At 42.6% G+C, this 16,412-nt stretch overlaps 1 protein-coding gene across 1 annotated transcript; it reads right to left on the reverse strand.

Moving 5' to 3' along the window:
* Positions 1-12,016: 12,016 nt before the first annotated feature.
* LOC135648965 (probable E3 ubiquitin-protein ligase XERICO) lies at positions 12,017-13,851 on the reverse strand. The gene is made up of 2 exons (XM_065167008.1): positions 13,692-13,851; positions 12,017-12,839 (listed from the first exon to the last, which is right to left on the reverse strand). The coding sequence occupies exons 1-2, from the start codon at positions 13,813-13,815 to the stop codon at positions 12,268-12,270; spliced, it is 696 nt and encodes a 231-aa protein (XP_065023080.1). The 5' UTR covers positions 13,816-13,851; the 3' UTR covers positions 12,017-12,267.
* Between the last annotated feature and the right edge of the window lie 2,561 nt (positions 13,852-16,412).

Genomic DNA, 16,412 nt, shown 5'->3' on the forward strand with positions numbered 1-16,412 from the left:
GTCTGGCTCTTACCCGGGTTGCTCCAGATCGCTCTCGACAAGCGACCCACCGACACTAAGGCCCTAGCCCGAGCATAGTTACTCGGTTCGCTCGTCGACTCTGCCTGGGTCACTCTAGGTCGCTCTCGATAGGCAACCTGCTGGCACCGAAACCTGTGCATGAGCATAGTCGCTCGGCCCGCAAGTCAGGCTCCTGCCCAGGTCGCTCTAGATCACTCTCGACAAGCGACCCGCCGGCACCATAACCCGAGCATGAGCATAAACCACTCAGCCCACAGGTCTGGATCCGATACCCGAGCTGCATCTCGAGCGATCCAACGTCCGAGTCATACCTCACGGCCGATCTGATGCCCGAGCTGCATCTCGAATGACCCAACGCCCGAGTCATACCTCACGGCCGATCTGATGCCCGAGCCGCATTTCGAAAGACCTGACGCCCGAGTCATACCTCGTGGCTGACCCGACGCCCCTCCCGGTCCGATGCACGAATCGCTCCACGTTGATCCTCGATTCCCTCTAAACAGCCCTAACCGGGTCACCTCGGTTCGCTCGTCGACTCGCAAAATCGGGGTCCGTAACTCCGACCCGTGCTAAACCAGGTCATTCGACCGACCAAGTCAGCAGGTCCCGACCGCCCGACCAGTAGAGTTAACCCTACCCAAGGCACGGGGCGTTGCCCCTTTGATCGCCCCACGACGAGTCAATTCTGTTTTTTCCTCCTAAACGACCAACACCCCTCCAACTCAGGCATGCCTCTTGGCCCGTTAAGGACCTCACGGCACGCCTTGGAGGGGGGGGGGGGAGGGGGGGGGGAGGGGAGAGGAAGAAGTGATACGATATATTTTGGCAGTTTGAACACATCCCGTCAGAGCCCCACGCCACACGTCCTGTCCCAAGAGCTCACACCAAAAAGATATACCACACGTCTTGTCCCGAGAGCTCTAGGGGTGTCGTTTGATGTCGCACTGCATGCCCTGGCATGGTGGCCAGTCAGAAGGGTCGTCTCATCCCTCGGGGACCAACGGCGATGCCAAATCAATGCGCCCTCAACTCTCTCGCCAAGGTATAAAACCCCTGGCCAGCCTCCGGCCAAGAGGACGAAAAAAGGGAGGAAAAAGGCAATCCCACTCGTTACTAACTTGCTCGTCGGAGGGGCCATGACCGGGTATCACCCGACAGAGGCTATTTTTACATGAGGGCGACCACTCATCGAGGGTGAAGGACTCGGCACGGAAGCACAACCGCCCGATGCCAAGGAGTCGCCGATCAACCCTGATCCCGATCAACGCCAACCAACAACTCTTCCCGAGAGCCATCCGAATCACCCGAATCACCCTCATCATTGTTAGGATCGAGAGCACTAAGAGGGGGGGGGGTGAATTAGTGCAGCGGAAATCTTACAGCGATTAAAAACCAAAAGCTGCGTTCGTCCGATAAAAAATGATTTCGATATAAAAGCAGAATCACAGTGCAGTTTGCGTCTAAGCGCAGTTTTGCGTCTAAGCGCAGTTTGCGTCTAAACACAGTTTGCGTCCAAACGCAGTTTTACGTCAAAACGCAGTTTTACGTCTAAACGCAGTTTTGCGTCTAAACGCAGTTTTACGTCTAAACGCAGTTTTACGTCTAAACGCAGTTTTGCGTCTAAACGCAGTTTTACGTCTAAACGTAATTTTACGTCTAAATGTAGTTTTGCGTCTAAAAGCAGTTTTGAACCTTGAAAAGCGTTTTACGTAGAAAGCAATTTGCAGTTATAAATGGAATCCGAATGTAAGCGTAAACTGCAGTGTGAAGATCGTACGAAAACACGATTTACGTTTGAATGCAGATTCTGAAAGAACAGCACTTAGAACTTGTTCGTGAAAGCGCAGAGAGCAGTAGTAATGGAGGAGGTTTGCAGTAATGATAAAGTGCTCAAAAATAAACGCAAACCAGAGATTTAGAGTGGTTCGGTCAGCCTTGACCTACTCCACTTTTGGCTTCCTCCACCGACGAGGTTGCCGACGTCAACTAGCTGCCTTCCTTCAATGGGCGAAGGCTAACTGCCCTTTTACAGTTTCTCTCCTTTTGACAGGCTCAGGAGACAACCTTTACAGATCCTTTCTCTCCTTTCTTTACAACTCAAGACTTGAAGAACAGAAGGAGGAGAACTTTAGGACTTTACACAAATTTGAGCTCTTAGAATCACTGAAAAGATCAAGAATTCGGTGTGGATCTGTCTCTTTTCAGTGCTGAATGGGTGGGGTATTTATAGGCCCCAACCCAGTTCAAATTTGGAGCTCAAAACGATCAAATCGATCAAATCCCAGAATTCTGGGATCAGGCGGTTGCACCTCTTGACTGGAGAGGTGGCACCGCCTGGCAGAGCTCGAAGACTGAGCTCAGGCGATTGCTTCTCTCTGCCAGAGCTCGAAGACTGAGCTCGATGGTTGCATCACCTGGCAGAGCTCGAAGACTGAGCTTGGTGATTGCATCACCTGGCAGAGCTCGAAACTGAGCTCGGTGGTTGCATCACCTGGCAGAGCTCCAAACTGAGCTCAGGCTGATGCACCTCTCTGCCAGAGCTCGAAGACTGAGCTCGGTGATTGCATCACCTGGCAGAGCTCGAGACTGAGCTCAGGCTGATGCACCTCTCTGCCAGAGCTCGAAGACTGAGCTTGGTGGTTGCATCGCCTGGCAGAGCTCGAAACTTGAGCTCTGGCGGTGCTACCTCTTGGCAGAGGAGGTTGCACCGCCCAGTCTAGCTCGTAGACTGAGCTCTGGGCGGTTGCACCTCTCGGCTGGGGCGGTTGCACCTCCCAGCCTCGCAGCCCTGGCGGTTGCACCTCCTGGCTGGGGCGGTTGCACCTCCCAACCCCACAGCCCAGGCGGTTGCACCTCCTGGCTGGGGCGGTTGCACCTCCTGGTGCAATCAGGGTCCGAATGGTTCACTCCATTCGGCCCACTTTGAATCTTTTCAGGGGCCCAATTGCCCCAAGATTAAGCTAATGGGATCACCTCCCATTTTCATGCTTAATCATCATGCTAACTACGATTAACTCTAAGACAACTTCTGCAGCTTTGCTCCGATGCGTCAATCGCTTCTTCCGGCGAGTTTCCGGCCAACTTCCGTCGATCAACCGATAACCCTCGGTGATCCTTCTGCGGACATCCGGCATACTCCTGGACTTTGCGACGATCCACTTGGCGAGTTCTGACGAGCTTCGCTTGGCAAGCTTCTGGACTTCTCGGATCTGTCCTCGCTGAACCTCCGACGACCGTCCGAACTTCCGTCGAACTCTCGAACTCCCAACGTGATCATGATCTTGACTCCGGCGCAACACCTGCTGCTTGTCTTACTCTTATCGTAGTTAATCCTGCACACTTATCTCAACACATAGATTAGACAACAAATGACAATTGACTTCATCATCAAAATCCGAGATTCAACAATCTCCCCCTTTTTGATGATGACAATCAATTGATAATGGAGTTATCCTTAACTCCCCCTGTCTATATGCCATAGTTGAGATAAGTCAACCTTGAATTCAAGACTAAGAATTCAAGTGACGTATTGATAAGTTAGATCAGTTAAACTTATCAATACTCCCATCATGATACCTATCATGATGTATCTCTTCAAGGATGATGTCAAAGCTTGACATTCATCATTACGTTTGTATTATGGTGTTTGTAACTGTTCATCATGTAAACATATAAAGCTACGAAGGACTTTTTACATGATGCACACATTTGAGATTTTCTAGCAAGTTTGCATTTACTTCACAAAATAGGATATCAAATCAAGATATGATGCAAACTATAGCACATGTTCACATATCTCTTGGTGATGCAAGGATGGCATAACATTGTTTATAGCATCATTCAAGTATTTGCAACTATGACATAGATATGATGATGGCAGTTCAGCTATGACATAGTGTTTATCAATTCATATGTTTCTCCCCCTTTGTCATCAACAAAAAGCATGATAGCATTATCAAGCATATAAAGGAAGTCATGACACATATATCTTTTTATTATTTTTGCTTGACGGAGGAAAGTCATTTTTCAAAGAGTTTTCATAAGAGTGTACAAGAACATCCCATTTTTAGTATACAAACCGAAAAATGAACTTCTTACATGCATCTGGTTAAAAATGTTTGTCACATAATTTGCAACATGTTATTTGATCAAGCGTTTGTCAAGGCATGTAATAGTAATAACATCCGAAAAATAATTTTAACTAGTTAAAGTATTCGGACAATTCAACATTCCTAATTCTCTTCTTATGTAATCAAATTGTTCTTCACATAGGGGTTTTGTAAAAATGTCAGCTAGTTGATGTTTAGTATCAATGAATTCTATGGTTACGTCATGATTGGTGACATGATCTCGTATAAAGTGATGTCTAATATCAATATGTTTTGTTCTTGAGTGTTGTATAGGATTTTTGGTTAAGCATATTGCACTTGTGTTATCACATTTAATTGGAATATTTCTGAGATAAACTTTATAATCTTTATAATCTTCTAAGGTATTTTTCATCCATACAACTTGTGCACAGCATGCACTTGCTGCAATATATTCAGCTTCGGTTGTTGATAGTGCAACTGAGTTTTGTTTCTTTGATGACCAGGAAACAAGGGCATGTCCTAAAAATTGACATGATCCTGATGTGCTTTTTCTATCTAATCTACACCCAGCAAAGTCAGCATCAGCAAAAGCAATTAACTCAAAATTTTCTGATTTTGGGTACCATAATCCTAGATTTGTGGTACCATTAAGATATCTAAATATTCTTTTAACTGCTTTGAGATGAGACATCTTAGGGTTTGATTGAAATCTAGCACAAAGTCCTACACTGAACATGATGTCTGGTCTGGTTGCAGTGAGGTAAAGTAAACTTCCTATCATACCCCTATAAGTTTTTTGATCAAAGCTTTCTCCACTTTCATCAATTTCTAATTTAGTGGAGGTGCACATAGGAGTGTTACTGGCCTTTGAGTTGTTCATATTAAACCTTTTTAATAAATTCATGGCATATTTAGCTTGACTAATAAAGATGCCATTGCTTAGTTGTTTGATTTGTAAACCTAAGAAGAATGTTAATTCTCCCATTAAGCTCATTTCGAATTCAAGACTCATAGTTTTACCAAACGATTCACAAAGAGATTCATTTGTAGAGCCAAAGATGATATCATCAACATAAATCTGAACAATGAGAAAATTATTTTCAAAATTCTTGATAAACAATGTAGTATCAACCTTGCCTTTTATGAAATTATTTTCAATGAGAAAAGAACTAAGTCTCTCATACCAAGCCCTTGGGGCTTGTTTTAAACCATAGAGAGCTTTAGTTAGTCTAAACACATGATTAGGGTAGCCATTATTTTCAAATCCAGGGGGTTGTTCAACATAAACTTCTTCGGAAATGAAACCATTTAGAAAAGCGCTTTTAACATCCATTTGAAATAACTTAAAATTATTGCAACTGGCGTAGGCAAGGAGCATCCTTATGGCTTCCAATCGAGCCACAGGTGCGAAGGTTTCTTCGTAATCGATACCTTCTTCTTGGTTGAAACCTTTGGCCACTAATCTAGCCTTGTTTCTAACCACGATACCATTTTCATCTTGCTTGTTTCTAAAGACCCATTTAGTACCAATAACTAAATGGTCATTTGGCCTAGGAACAAGCGTCCACACCTCATTTCTCTCAAATTGATTTAATTCATCTTGCATTGCGATAATCCATGAATCATCTTTCATGGCTTCATCAACACATTTGGGTTCAATTTGGGAGAGAAAGGCGGCGTTGGCACAAAAGTTTTTAAAAGAAGATCGTGTTTGAACCCCCTTTGATGTGTCTCCTAGGATTAGCTCCTTAGGATGAGCATCTATATACTTCCAATCCTTGGGTAAGGATATTTCGGAAGTGGATGCATCCAAGTTGTTAATTGGAGACGGGGTTTCGTTTAAATTCAAGGAATCAAAATCATCATCAAGATCATTTTTCTTAATTTCTGAAATCTCATTGAAAACAACATGGATGGATTCTTCAATAACTAAGGTTCTTTTATTGAAGATACGAAAAGCTTTAGAAACCGAAGAATAACCAAGAAAGATTCCTTCATCAGATTTAGCATCGAATTTTCCTAAGTTATCCTTTTCATTCAAGATAAAACACTTACACCCAAAGACTTTGAAATATGACACATTGGGTTTTTTGTTATTCCATAACTCATAAGGAGTTTTGGTGAGTAAGGGTCTTACTAGGACTCTATTTAAAATATAGCATGCAGTGTTTACAGCTTCGGCCCAAAAATATTTGGGTAGGCTATGTTCATTCAACATTGTTCTTGCCATTTCTTGTAAATTTCGATTTTTTCTTTCTACTACCCCATTTTGTTGAGGATTTCTTGGAGTAGAGAAATTATGGTTATATCCGTTGAGTTCACAGAATTCTTGGAAGTCATGGTTTTGAAATTCTCCACCATGATCACTTCTAATTGACGAAATCATAGATCCTTTTTCATTTTGAACAAGTTTACAAAACTTGGTAAAATATCTAAAGCATTCATTTTTCTGTTTTAAGAAGTAGGTCCATGTATATCTGCTATAGTCATCAATAATGACAAAGGCGTATTTGCTACCTCCTAGACTCGATGTAGAGATTGGTCCGAACAAGTCCATATGGATCAATTGTAAGGGCCTAGAGGTGCTTATTTGATTCTTAGCTTTGAAGCTACCCTTAATTTGCTTACCTAATTGGCAAGCATCGCACACATTATCTTTGATGAACTTGATATGAGGAATTCCTCTTACAAGTTCTCTAGATGATACTTGAGTGATTAGTTTCATGCTAGCATGACCTAATCTTCTATGCCATAGCCAAGCATCCTCATTCATAACGGCAAGGCACATTTCATCACATAAGTCATTGATGTTAATAGTGTATACGTTGTTTTGTTTTAATGCAATCATAGATATATTTTTGTGTGGTTTTTCAATGATACAAGCATTAGATTCAAATCTTATAATATATCCTTTATCACATAATTGACTAATGCTCAAGAGGTTATGTTTTAAACCATCAACTAGTAAAACATCTTCAATAGAGAGGTTGGATTTGTTACCTATGGTTCCTTTGCCAATGATTTTACCTTTGTTGTTGTCTCCGAAGGTGACATATCCTTCGTCTATGCTAGTGAGCTTAGAGAATTGAGATGGATCTCCGGTCATATGCCTTGAGCATCCACTATCAAGGTACCATTTCTTGCTCCTAGCTTGCGATTGTTTAGTTTTCTACAAGAAAGGATGATGTTTAGGTACCCATTTGCTTTTGGGTGCCTCATAAATAGATCTACATTTCTTATCATGTTGCATAGAGTTTATCATGGTTCCCTTAGGAACCCAAATTAATTTGTTTGGACTTATTTTCTTGAATGGACAACAATGTGTCTTGTGTCCAGATTTGCAACAAAAGTTGCACTTGGTTTGGTGTTGAACATGTAAGATGGGGCCTTTTACAAAGGTAGTTGGATTTCGGTGAGGACTCCTCACAAATCCAATCCCACTTCTTTTGGGAATGTGACCCTTGTTTGCAAGGATCATGTTTAATGACTTGCTACCAACCTCGAATTTCTTCAAGGTGTCCTTGAGTAGCAGGTTTTCTTTTTGCATAGTTTCTAAATCATGACATTTGATACATGAATTTAAACTATCATGATGTTCGACTTTTAACTTATCAAACTCACAGGTAAGACTATCATGCATCTTTTTCAGCAATTTATATTTTCTACTTATACTCTTGCATTCGTCAAATAAATCATTGAAAGCATTTAATAATTCATCGAAAGATAAATCAGCATCTATTGAATTTGTTACCTCGTCTTCGATGGCCATTAAGGCGAAATGAGCAACTTGCTCGGTGTTGGACTCCTCTTCCTCAGATGCGCTCGAATCATCCCATGTTGCTTGGAGCGCCTTCTTCTTTGTTGTTCTTTTCTTGACTTGGGGACAATCACTTTTGTAGTGTCCCGGCTTTTTGCATTCATAGCAGATCACCTGGTCCTTTTTGGGTTCAAGTTTATTTTTTGCATCATTCTTAAATTTGTTTCTTTTAAAGAACTTTTTAAACTTTCTTGTTAGTAGTGCCAAGTCATCATCACAGTCCTCATCACTTGAGTTTTCTCTCAAGTGGCATTCTGACGTTTTGAGTGCCATATCCTTCCTGTTCTTTGGAAGGATGTCTTCTTGCTCTTCATGAGCTTTACAAGTCATTTCATAGGTCATTAGTGACCCGATTAGTTCTTCAAGAGGGAAATTTCGCAGATCTTTTGCCTCTTGAATAGCGGTGACTTTAGGATCCCAACTCTTAGGAAGGGATCTTAGTATCTTATTAACAAGCTCAAAATCCGAAAAGCTCTTTCCGAGTCCTTTTAAACCGTTGACGACATTCGTGAAACGGGTAAACATGTCGCCAATGGTTTCACTCGGTTTCATCCGAAAGAGTTCGAAAGAGTGTAACAGCAAATTGATTTTTGACTCTTTTACTCTACTTGTGCCCTCATGGGTCACTTCGAGTGTGTGCCAAATATCAAATGCAGTTTCACAAGTTGAAACACGGTTAAACTCGTTTTTATCGAGTGCACAAAATAAGGCATTCATAGCCTTTGCATTTAGAGCGAAAGCCTTCTTCTCCAAATCATTCCAATCGATCATTGGAAGAGAAGACTTTGAAAAACCATTCTCGACAAGATTCCATAATTCAAAATCCATAGAAATAAGAAAGATCCTCATTCGGGTTTTCCAGTAGGTGTAGTCCGTCCCATTAAACATGGGTGGACGTATAATAGAATGGCCCTCTTGGTTTCCGGCGTAAGCCATCTCTCTTGGGTTTTAATCCTTTTGAGAGTTAACCGGGCTCTGATACCAATTGTTAGGATCGAGAGCACTAAGAGGGGGGGGGGTGAATTAGTGCAGCGGAAATCTTACAGCGATTAAAAACCAAAAGCTGCGTTCGTCCGATAAAAAATGATTTCGATATAAAAGCAGAATCACAGTGCAGTTTGCGTCTAAGCGCAGTTTTGCGTCTAAGCGCAGTTTGCGTCTAAACACAGTTTGCGTCCAAACGCAGTTTTACGTCAAAACGCAGTTTTACGTCTAAACGCAGTTTTGCGTCTAAACGCAGTTTTACGTCTAAACGCAGTTTTACGTCTAAACGCAGTTTTGCGTCTAAACGCAGTTTTACGTCTAAACGTAATTTTACGTCTAAATGTAGTTTTGCGTCTAAAAGCAGTTTTGAACCTTGAAAAGCGTTTTACGTAGAAAGCAATTTGCAGTTATAAATGGAATCCGAATGTAAGCGTAAACTGCAGTGTGAAGATCGTACGAAAACACGATTTACGTTTGAATGCAGATTCTGAAAGAACAGCACTTAGAACTTGTTCGTGAAAGCGCAGAGAGCAGTAGTAATGGAGGAGGTTTGCAGTAATGATAAAGTGCTCAAAAATAAACGCAAACCAGAGATTTAGAGTGGTTCGGTCAGCCTTGACCTACTCCACTTTTGGCTTCCTCCACCGACGAGGTTGCCGACGTCAACTAGCTGCCTTCCTTCAATGGGCGAAGGCTAACTGCCCTTTTACAGTTTCTCTCCTTTTGACAGGCTCAGGAGACAACCTTTACAGATCCTTTCTCTCCTTTCTTTACAACTCAAGACTTGAAGAACAGAAGGAGGAGAACTTTAGGACTTTACACAAATTTGAGCTCTTAGAATCACTGAAAAGATCAAGAATTCGGTGTGGATCTGTCTCTTTTCAGTGCTGAATGGGTGGGGTATTTATAGGCCCCAACCCAGTTCAAATTTGGAGCTCAAAACGATCAAATCGATCAAATCCCAGAATTCTGGGATCAGGCGGTTGCACCTCTTGACTGGAGAGGTGGCACCGCCTGGCAGAGCTCGAAGACTGAGCTCAGGCGATTGCTTCTCTCTGCCAGAGCTCGAAGACTGAGCTCGATGGTTGCATCACCTGGCAGAGCTCGAAGACTGAGCTTGGTGATTGCATCACCTGGCAGAGCTCGAAACTGAGCTCGGTGGTTGCATCACCTGGCAGAGCTCCAAACTGAGCTCAGGCTGATGCACCTCTCTGCCAGAGCTCGAAGACTGAGCTCGGTGATTGCATCACCTGGCAGAGCTCGAGACTGAGCTCAGGCTGATGCACCTCTCTGCCAGAGCTCGAAGACTGAGCTTGGTGGTTGCATCGCCTGGCAGAGCTCGAAACTTGAGCTCTGGCGGTGCTACCTCTTGGCAGAGGAGGTTGCACCGCCCAGTCTAGCTCGTAGACTGAGCTCTGGGCGGTTGCACCTCTCGGCTGGGGCGGTTGCACCTCCCAGCCTCGCAGCCCTGGCGGTTGCACCTCCTGGCTGGGGCGGTTGCACCTCCCAACCCCACAGCCCAGGCGGTTGCACCTCCTGGCTGGGGCGGTTGCACCTCCTGGTGCAATCAGGGTCCGAATGGTTCACTCCATTCGGCCCACTTTGAATCTTTTCAGGGGCCCAATTGCCCCAAGATTAAGCTAATGGGATCACCTCCCATTTTCATGCTTAATCATCATGCTAACTACGATTAACTCTAAGACAACTTCTGCAGCTTTGCTCCGATGCGTCAATCGCTTCTTCCGGCGAGTTTCCGGCCAACTTCCGTCGATCAACCGATAACCCTCGGTGATCCTTCTGCGGACATCCGGCATACTCCTGGACTTTGCGACGATCCACTTGGCGAGTTCTGACGAGCTTCGCTTGGCAAGCTTCTGGACTTCTCGGATCTGTCCTCGCTGAACCTCCGACGACCGTCCGAACTTCCGTCGAACTCTCGAACTCCCAACGTGATCATGATCTTGACTCCGGCGCAACACCTGCTGCTTGTCTTACTCTTATCGTAGTTAATCCTGCACACTTATCTCAACACATAGATTAGACAACAAATGACAATTGACTTCATCATCAAAATCCGAGATTCAACAATCATCCCGGTACCTCATCATCCGAATCACCCTGTAAAAAACTCCCAACATCGACCCGTGGACCAGGCCGTGCTAACTCACCAATCACAACGCATTTGTACACTAACATTAGTGATTGTATTCTTTGTATATAAATACAATTACAAGTATGCTTTCTTTCAAATGACGTATTCGGTATTCTGTGAAGTATACATACAGGATGACAAAAAAAGATTATTATTGTGAAATGCTTTTTGTTTTTCTTTTCCCGAAGAAAACGATAGATACCTCCGACGAACGCTGACAACAGTGTTTTCCTGAGCTGCTGCGGATGAACTGTTCTGTGTCCTGTCGGGGGTTCCTGTGTTCGTTCTGCTCGTGCACCCTCGTTTCAGATGATGACCAGTTTACATAGTAAACCATTCTTCGAACTGCTTATTAATCAGAACCCCTCACATAATTTCAAATAATGTTCCCTTAAAAGATCTTGATAAATGATAGACGAAGGTTCAGATCGTAGTAAACGTCATGAAATAAATACATGAACATATCAATCTTGGCTTAGCTATCTTGACTTGGCATTAGGATGAGGACTCACCCCATGAAATTGTTCTCTGTATTTGATATTTTAAAAAATAGAAATCCAAAAAATGATTGTCCGAGAAAATGTTTTTATATTTTTATTATTTTAAAAATCATAAAAATATCCTCCAAAAATTACTATGTATTTTTTCCTCAATCCACAACTTGTTTCCTTGTCAACTATTTAAAGTATTTTATAATTTTTTTATCAAAAAAATATAATATTAAATATTTTAAAAATACTATACCATGATTTTGAACTAATTTTATAATTTTTTTTAAAGTTAAAAATCAACCCCCAAAACACTATAACAATTGATTAAAAAACATTTTAGATTTAATAAAATAAAAAATATTTTTAGAACATTAAAAATATTCAAAAAAAAAGTTTTTCTAACAATCGTCCAAATAAAAATAAAAATAAAAATAATCAATTTTGTTATGTTTTTTAATAATTCTCCTAATTTAAAAGCTCAGTTGGTACTTCGTCGTGAAAATAAAATTTACATCAAACAGTGGCTGTACACACAGCACCATTTCAATATTTATAACGAAGAAAAGGAAGAAAAATGAAAAAAAGAAAAGAAAAAAAAAGATAAAAGAACTCTCCGTTGTCACCGCACCAATCATCATCAGCAGCATGATCATCCAAGTGTAGCTAGCGACACCCACGCCTTCTGTGGCATTCACGGCCAAGCCCTACGACCTAAAACCACGGCCAAGAGAAAGTGGAGACGGAGGAGGAGAGGGTGGGCTCCTCGCCCGGGAGGACGTGCGTCCTACATAATGGACACGTGGCGTGGTGGTAGTCGAGCCACGTTTCCAGGCAGGCCTTGTGGAAGAAGTGCCCGCAGGGGAGCCGATTCACCATGGACTCCGGCTCGAACCGGGCGAGGCAGACCCGGCAGTCCGCCGGGCGCTCGGCCGGCGCCCGCCTTCGCCCCAGCGCTGAGCCGAACCGCACGGGCCTCGACCGGCTGCGGAATTGATCGATGAGGGTGGGCTCAGCGGTCCCGCCCCCAGCCGGCTCCGCCTGCGGCGGTGGCGGTGGCGGCGGCGCGCGGAAGCGGAGGAGGTGGAGGGTGGAGCGGAGTAGCTCCTTCAGGATGGCGACCGTGAAGGCGGTGTTGACGAGCACCAGGGTGAGCACGCTCTCCGATGGCGTCGGCAGACTCGAGAGCCCCATGGACGTCGGGTTGGGAGATGAGGCGGTCGAGATTCGTCCTATGGAAGCTTTTGACTCAAAAAGAGACGGGCTTCGGATCCGCTGGCTTCGATCTGTGAGATCAGCAGGGAAGAAAAAGAAAAACCCCAGATTCAGATTTACTTGATGAGAAGCATTTGATTTTGTATCAAAAGATGAGATTTTTAACGGAGATCAAGAAAAATGCACGGCCTTCAAAATCCCACATATTTCCTATGAAATCAGCCAACATCGATGGATGAACATGCATAGAAATTTGGTGCTAACGTGAAATGCTGAAAAAAGAGGGATTTTTCGTTCAATTTACCATTACCTCAACCAAATTAAACCAGTAAAGGTGGAGATCGGCGCCGAAAGCTAATCATACAGATCAAAATGGCACCGAAGATGCCGGAATGTTGGATGTAATTTTCATATGCTAAATAAAAGAAGAGGAAATAAAAAAAATCGCGATCTGATTCGATGATCGGAAACAGGGAATCTAAGATATGACCAAAGATTCTACTTGTGACGATAAATGCAAATAAAAAAGGGCCTAAGTACCGGTGAGAAAAATCAAATTTTTAGCTTTAACTCCTTCAAAATTTCGGTCCTGCCGAAAAAATGTAAAAGGAAAATTAAGGAAAAAAAGCAAAGCTCGACTCTGATAGCTAATGGGGAAGGAAGATTTTGTTGCGATAATGGATCAAGAAAAAGTAGAGAGATAACGAAGACGAAAAACGTTCGAAGCTATCAACCCAGAAAGAAACCAGATCGAACGAATACCGTACACGCAACAAAGGCCGAACTTTTGCACACAAGCAAAGCAAGCTTTCCAAACGAAAAAAGATCCACTCTTTGAGCTCCAAAACACCCGACGGGCTAACTGTAAGGATCAAGAGACAAAAGAGAGAAGAGATCCGAAGCACCCATTCTCCACAACTTACGCTTCTCTTCCTTCTCCACACCAGGACTCTGTCTCGGGGACGCAACACAAATTGCTGGCGCATCGTGGAGAGCCACCGATGGATTTATCAATGCTTCTCGAGGGGAAGGTGCTCTTACCGCCATACTTTTTTATCCACCCATTTTTTTGCTGCTGCTTCTGGAACTCGACAGCAGCTTAGCCACTGGGTGCTGACTTAAAGTTACCTCCGGTTCGTTTCACTCGGTCTCGTCATCTTCTTCTTTTCCCACTTCTACCAGCAGAGAGATAATATTAATAATACGATACTTGGGACTTATTTAATTACTAAGATTTAGATAATGATGCAGTGTGGTCATGACATGAGATTTTTAATTCCGCCGTCCAACATACGAATTAATTAATTAGATCAGAAGACAGGCAGTGTAGCTTCCAGATTCATTAAATTCCACCTCGATTTTAAGGAATTATTGATGCACATGGAGATCGCTAGTCTACTCAATCGGCGCCAACTTAATGAATCCTATAATTTTAATTCCTTTGACACATAGAAAATGAATATTTTTTTAGGGTTTGTTCTCAATTTACTGAATTTTATTCTCATGACCGACAATATTTATTGTCCATCCAAATCACGATGTCATTCCATCGATGAACCCACCCTTAAGCACTCCAATTATAGTAGGATCAAGATTGAAAAAAATATGAACTTGGAGATCCTCACTATCTCCCAAAAATCCATCTTTTATTGGGATTCACATGTACAATTGATTCCTGGCTTTTAATCATGCATGCATGCAGATGCTACAACACATGGCAAGGCATCTTTGCATGTGAATTTTCCGGCACAAATGCTAAATTTCCTTCGTCGTTTATTTCTGAGCTCATCATGCCTTGGCATCGAATCACTAGGGCTTCACTTGGAAGACACATGTCAACCTATCAATTCCCACCGTGGCTTGAGATCAACCATAGTCCCCATGTTGCATGCTCTCTACGTGGCTGGACGCAGAGGGGGTGCAACCCACTTGTTCTTCTCAGTTTAGCGACACATGTCTCTCCTTCCATCACGTCAAATTCACCTTCTTTTACTTCCCACCGAAACCTTATTTTACGTGTCCTTGTTTCACCCACGCAGCCAGAAGCTGATAAGATTCACCACAAATCTCCTCCGAGGTTGGAGATCCTCAGCGTGGGATTCCCTTTCGAGTGATGACAAAAGGAGAGACGTGACATGCAATTAACTCGACGAGCACCTCTCGGTAGGTGCAATTGCACATCTTCCAATCCTTACTTGGTACGATGCTGACTCGCTATTTTATGTGTCATGGACACACACACACCCATCCGGTCAATCCTGATCATCTTTGCGATAAGATTAACGCGAATGCTTCCCCCGAGGTGGAACTGTAATTTGGCAGTCGTAAAAGTGTCGTACGATTCAAGATGTGAACATTTAGTCGAGCAGTGGTTAATCACAAAGTTGCATCAACTTGGTTGGGTAACCATTCATCACACCAACCTTCCCCCCCCCCCCCACATTGTTGACTTGCAGCCCTCTCTTTCTCCTGATGTGTAAATGCCAACCCACACAAGGAATAAAAATGACATACAGCAAGATCAAGTTGCAAGAAAAGAAGCAGCCATTTGGCACTTCCACTTGCCGCACCCATCCACTTGAAAGGCATTTGGACCACTTGATGGCTGTAGAATATGTAGGATATCCAATATTCTTGTCGGTCCACAACTCAAACGAGACAAATCGGTGCACTTAAGAAAGCATTTGTGTTCTTTGGATTCCATTTCGTAGGACTAGAGATTTCCCAGCGCATATACATATATATATATATATATATATATATATATATATATATATATATATATATATATATATATATATATATATATATATATATATATATATATATATATATATATATATGCACACAGTTTACTTGTATATTTGGTCTCATTCAAGGAAGTCGCATGAAAAGGAATAAATACATGGTGTGTGGGTGGCACAATTCTTACAAGTCACCTGTGAGCCTCGCATTACACGACTGCATGTGAATGGGGATGAGATGCATTGCACCTGCAAACGGATGAAACTTTTCGGGAGCCCGCCGACACGTGATCGTCACATGGATATGCCACCTCGCAGGTGGGGGCGTGTCACGTGGTGCGGCCTCCCCAGTTTTGTCCTGCCTCGGGGAGCAGAACATTCGCATGATGGTAGAACGATGCTTTCTCCTACGTCGTTTTGTGGCGTACCCACGTGGCAGCAGCGGCGCCACGTGGCCATGTCAGTCATTATCCATCTCCCGATAATATTGTTTCGTCTATTGAATTCGGTTTTACATATTTATCCTTTCAAAGCTTTCGAGTAGCGTAATAATTCATTCAACTCAAATTAAAATATTACTAATCATAATTTCTTTTATTTAATTTAAATTTTTTAAAATTTTAGATATCTAAGATATTCTTTAATATTTTCATAAGTTATTTAATCTTTCATGTTTTCTTATAATTTTTGAATAAATTTATATTAATTTAAATTTTAATATCATTAAATTAATAAGTAATTACCACGGTTCCAAAACTTATGGTCTTGAATTGGACCTTACCATGGTTACATATTATGTGAAAATTAAAATCAAAACAATTGTGATTTTGATTTTGATTAGATTAATTTTGATTTGGGTCTTATTCAAGCCAAATCATAATTAGGTTTAACTCTCGGATA

The sequence above is a fragment of the Musa acuminata genome, chromosome BXJ3-9 (assembly GCF_036884655.1).
Source record: "Musa acuminata AAA Group cultivar baxijiao chromosome BXJ3-9, Cavendish_Baxijiao_AAA, whole genome shotgun sequence".
Taxonomy (NCBI): domain Eukaryota; kingdom Viridiplantae; phylum Streptophyta; class Magnoliopsida; order Zingiberales; family Musaceae; genus Musa; species Musa acuminata.